Source organism: Saccostrea cucullata, unplaced genomic scaffold (assembly GCF_032062105.1).
Source record: "Saccostrea cucullata isolate Sc308-1 unplaced genomic scaffold, CSIRO_AGI_Scuc_v1 ctg15550, whole genome shotgun sequence".
In the NCBI taxonomy this organism is placed as follows: domain Eukaryota; kingdom Metazoa; phylum Mollusca; class Bivalvia; order Ostreida; family Ostreidae; genus Saccostrea; species Saccostrea cuccullata.
Window position 1 is genome coordinate 4,096 of NW_026917968.1, and position 3,897 is coordinate 7,992.

The 3,897-nt window shown below is 31.0% G+C and overlaps 1 protein-coding gene across 1 annotated transcript; it reads left to right on the forward strand.

Moving 5' to 3' along the window:
- Positions 1 to 655: 655 nt before the first annotated feature.
- Positions 656 to 3,158, forward strand: LOC134270471 (collagen alpha-1(XIX) chain-like; the record flags this gene model as incomplete). Its single annotated transcript, XM_062752723.1, has 7 exons — positions 656 to 920; positions 1,160 to 1,217; positions 1,329 to 1,364; positions 1,579 to 1,638; positions 2,717 to 2,734; positions 2,916 to 2,933; positions 3,141 to 3,158. Coding segments are annotated over exons 1-7 (421 nt in total), but the record flags the coding sequence as incomplete, so codon positions are not given.
- Between the last annotated feature and the right edge of the window lie 739 nt (positions 3,159 to 3,897).

The following is a 3,897-nucleotide window of genomic DNA, read 5'->3' on the forward strand; positions in this document are numbered from 1 at the left end:
AGTCCTCTTTGTACATGTCGAAAGTATGAGGAGATCGATGTTTATCATTATTAGAAATTATGCAAATGATAGAAGCTTTTCAACTACCTGTTTATGCTTTAAAAATCGATAACAATTGACACAAACCACTTATTATGCGGTGACAAAGATTTGCATGTATTGACTAATTATAATATTTTCGCTGCTTTCCATAAATTTATTGATGAAGCATGCAGATTTTAAATTGACCTGTTATTTACTTATCAGTTGAAAATATTGTATTTTGATATTTTATTTGCATGACATATTGTTATATATAGGGAGAGGGACCAGTTAGTTTTGTAAGAACCCTGTTTCCAATCCTTTTGATTCATTTCATAAAATATGTTAAAATTTTTCACTTTCATAATTGTCGCACCATAGGCATTATGAACGACCTGTAGCTGCTCACCTAATGCTATATATGTTCTTTTTAACAATCAATTAAATATCCATTGTTCCGTGATCCAACATCAAATTGCACGAGATAAAGAAAAACATCTAAGATACTGGAACCAGAAAACCTAAATCAACAAAAACCTTGCTTAAACGTGTTGTATCAAAAAAAAAGTTTTCTTGATAAGATTTTTTACTGGAAAAATATTCCAAGTGTTATAATAACTGGAGAAAGCATCTATCAAGGGCAATGTCTGATAAGAAAGCGCTCACAGATTCCTTCCATAAACAAAATGGAGGCCCAAGGTGATCTGGCTTTGCACATCAAAATTATATACTTACTTATTGCTGGAAATACGTGCCTTACTGGTATTCTGTTTGTTACAAGCAGAAATAGTTGTTTTCACGATGACCAGACGATAAATATTTACTCAAGGTACGCAGATAAATTACGCGGGAAATCTAACCGTCTGCGGCGTAGTAGCGTGTACATTATCGATAATGAGGTGAGTAAAAAGAAATATTTTGAGAGACCGCCCTTATCTTATTTAAAATTTGTCTGATGAGATACGTGTAGTTATATGAAGTATATGCTTTGTCTTTCTCTTGAGCAAATTTATTATGTTTATTAAATTTAGAAATCTTGAAAAGCTTACACTATCGGTATTCCTGTCATCAGAGATGGTTTCGATAATGAACCGGTAAAATTTGTTAAATTTGAAAAATGTCTTTCAATTTTTTTCAGACCATTGACTACAGATTTTGCAGGAAAGTAATATCCGACTGTGATCTTAGGACTCCTAGTAAGAAATTAAATACAGGTTCCTTTCTCGTTTTGCCATTTTAATAGCACTCGTTGAGCGTCAAGTGAAAGGATCCTTTTATATATCTTTTATTTTTTTTTCTTTATTTAGTTATCCCTGGACCTCCTGGATCCAAAGGGGAAAAGGGTAATTTTCCAAAATAATTTCATAAACCAGTGATAATCAAACATAAAGTAAAAAGAAAAAAGAGAGAAAATAACTTTAAAATATCGAAATGGGCTAAAATAAGTAAAATTATCATTTTAATATTTATAGAAAAAATGATCCATTAAATATTATACATCTATGATAAATACGTAAATATGTGAACTACCATACGTGCTTATTACTTCTTTGGTAGGAGAGCCAGGGATTGATGGGAAAGGAGTGAAGGGGTGTAAGGGGGAAAGAGGAGAAGAGGGTGAGTTTAATTTTATTATGTGTAAAGGCTGCAAGATTCGTTGGCATATTCAAAAATACTAACACTGTATACGTATTCCCTTGGATATAATGTAGCGGAAAGAGGGAGTAAGGCAAGTCAAATTATATTGTGCACAATATTTGGGATGCGTTGTTGCATTCAAAAGTACTAACGCTGTATATTCCCTGTGACGTCATGTAGCAGATATTTGGAATCATTCAAATAAGTTTTATACCTTTTATGATATTTTTAGAATTTTAATTTCTTAATATTATGATATTATGAAAGAAATTAAATACTAAAGGTTCTGCAGGAATAGTTTTGTATACCGGTATATTAATATTTTACTCTCTCTCTCTAAACAGAAAACCTAAAACATTTAAAAACAAATTAAAGCTATTTCCATGTCTAAAAATGTATCTACCATTATCGGGCAAACGCCATAATCTTAAAGCCGTAAAAATCTGTAGACGTTTAGTATGTAGTTTTAAACACCATCTACCAACTGGTATATAAGATAAAGTCAGCTTCCAACTTAATGATACTAGTAGATTGTATTTGCTGACAAGGTCATTGTATCGACCAAAGAACTTGTAAAATGATGACTTTAATTAAACGAGGAAGTTGAGATCTTTGATTCATCAACTTGTTTGACAGTAGCTTGCCTCGTTTGAGAAATTGTATTATGCTGAGCATGCTTTTGAATCAGCTGGGAGACTAAAATCTTATACATGTCTTTTGTATGCAGTTGATAAGGGTATACATGTATTGCTACACAAGTATGGGAAGTTTACGGTAGAAAAATTGAAAGTCGTCACGTTTATCATTAAGTTTCGTTATCTTTAGTAAAATATCTAAATATTAAACAGATCTGTCTTTACCTTGGATATGTAGAGTCGACATACTCGACAGTCTTGAATGGATACAAATGTTTATGGATAATACGTCTTCAATATATCTAGAAGTCGAATTGAAAGCCATAGAAATTGTTTTATTCTTGTGTGTTTGTTGGAATACTAGAAGTTGTTATTTAAAAGTCCATTCCTTCAAGTGAATATAACTAAAATTAACTTTTTAGGTATACCAGGATTGCCTGGTAAGTATATACCTTATTCCGATTAGTAAAACATGCATAATTAAACTGGTCTTTCGAGCATTTCATTAGATTCGATATATGTATCTCAACCATGTTTAAACTTATAACACGACTGAAAAAAAAAGTTTGAAGTCAAAAATCATCTGAAATAAGAAATAATGTGCCTTTTTCGTGTTTGTAGGTAAAAGAGGAGACAAGGGTAAGAAAATTCTAATTTTCATTATGTAAATATAACCTTCATATCTCGATATTTCCACTAAAAAGATCTACATATTAAGTTATATATCGAAATAAGTAAGAAAAATTCATTTAGTTGTATAATGAACTAACCAAATATTAATTTTGTTCGAGAAAGTTTTTTTCTTTTATATAATTTTTTTCATGTATGGTACGTGATTCTTTTCAGGTATACTCGGAGAAAAAGGTAAACCATCTGCAATGTATAATATGTTATATATTCTGCTACAAATACATGTTTAAATGGAATATTGGCATTTTAAAAAAATGAAAACTAAGATTTAACATAAACAGAATTGCTGTGCGGAAATGAAGAGAGAAGATAACGACCGAACAGTAATCGATCTAAAAAGAATTCTCTAAACCATAGAAATTGACTTCATTAACAAAATATTTAACCAATTTTGTACATACTTTATGCAGTGTAATAAAAGGTAACCACTTAAGAAATAAACAACGTTATTTAGTGAACATGGCGTTATGGCATATTCCATGATGCGCCAGCAGAGCTATTGCTATTCATAACGCCATGTTCATTGAATAATCGTTGTTTATTACTTATATTTGCATTCTTTGATGGTGTCAAAAATATCAGAGGAAATCCTGGCTTACATAAGGATGTGGCTTGTTGTCTTTAGTAAAGAAAACACACGGCTTTAAAATGAGTATACTTGATCACTGCACCTTTTCTCAAATAAATCAAAACAATTTATAAAGTATAAGCCTCTTTTAAAACACAGTTATCAGATACAAGCTGCGCCGTCGTCACATTCTCTTAGCCTAATTTTTGTTTTGATGCAGATGTGACGTCATCGATCGACGTCATTGAAACCCTCTGACAAAAATCAATACTGTAATTTAACCTTATGATAAAAAAGAGAATGCTTTAATAATCATTATAACTTCAGAATGCTTTTCTATATGAT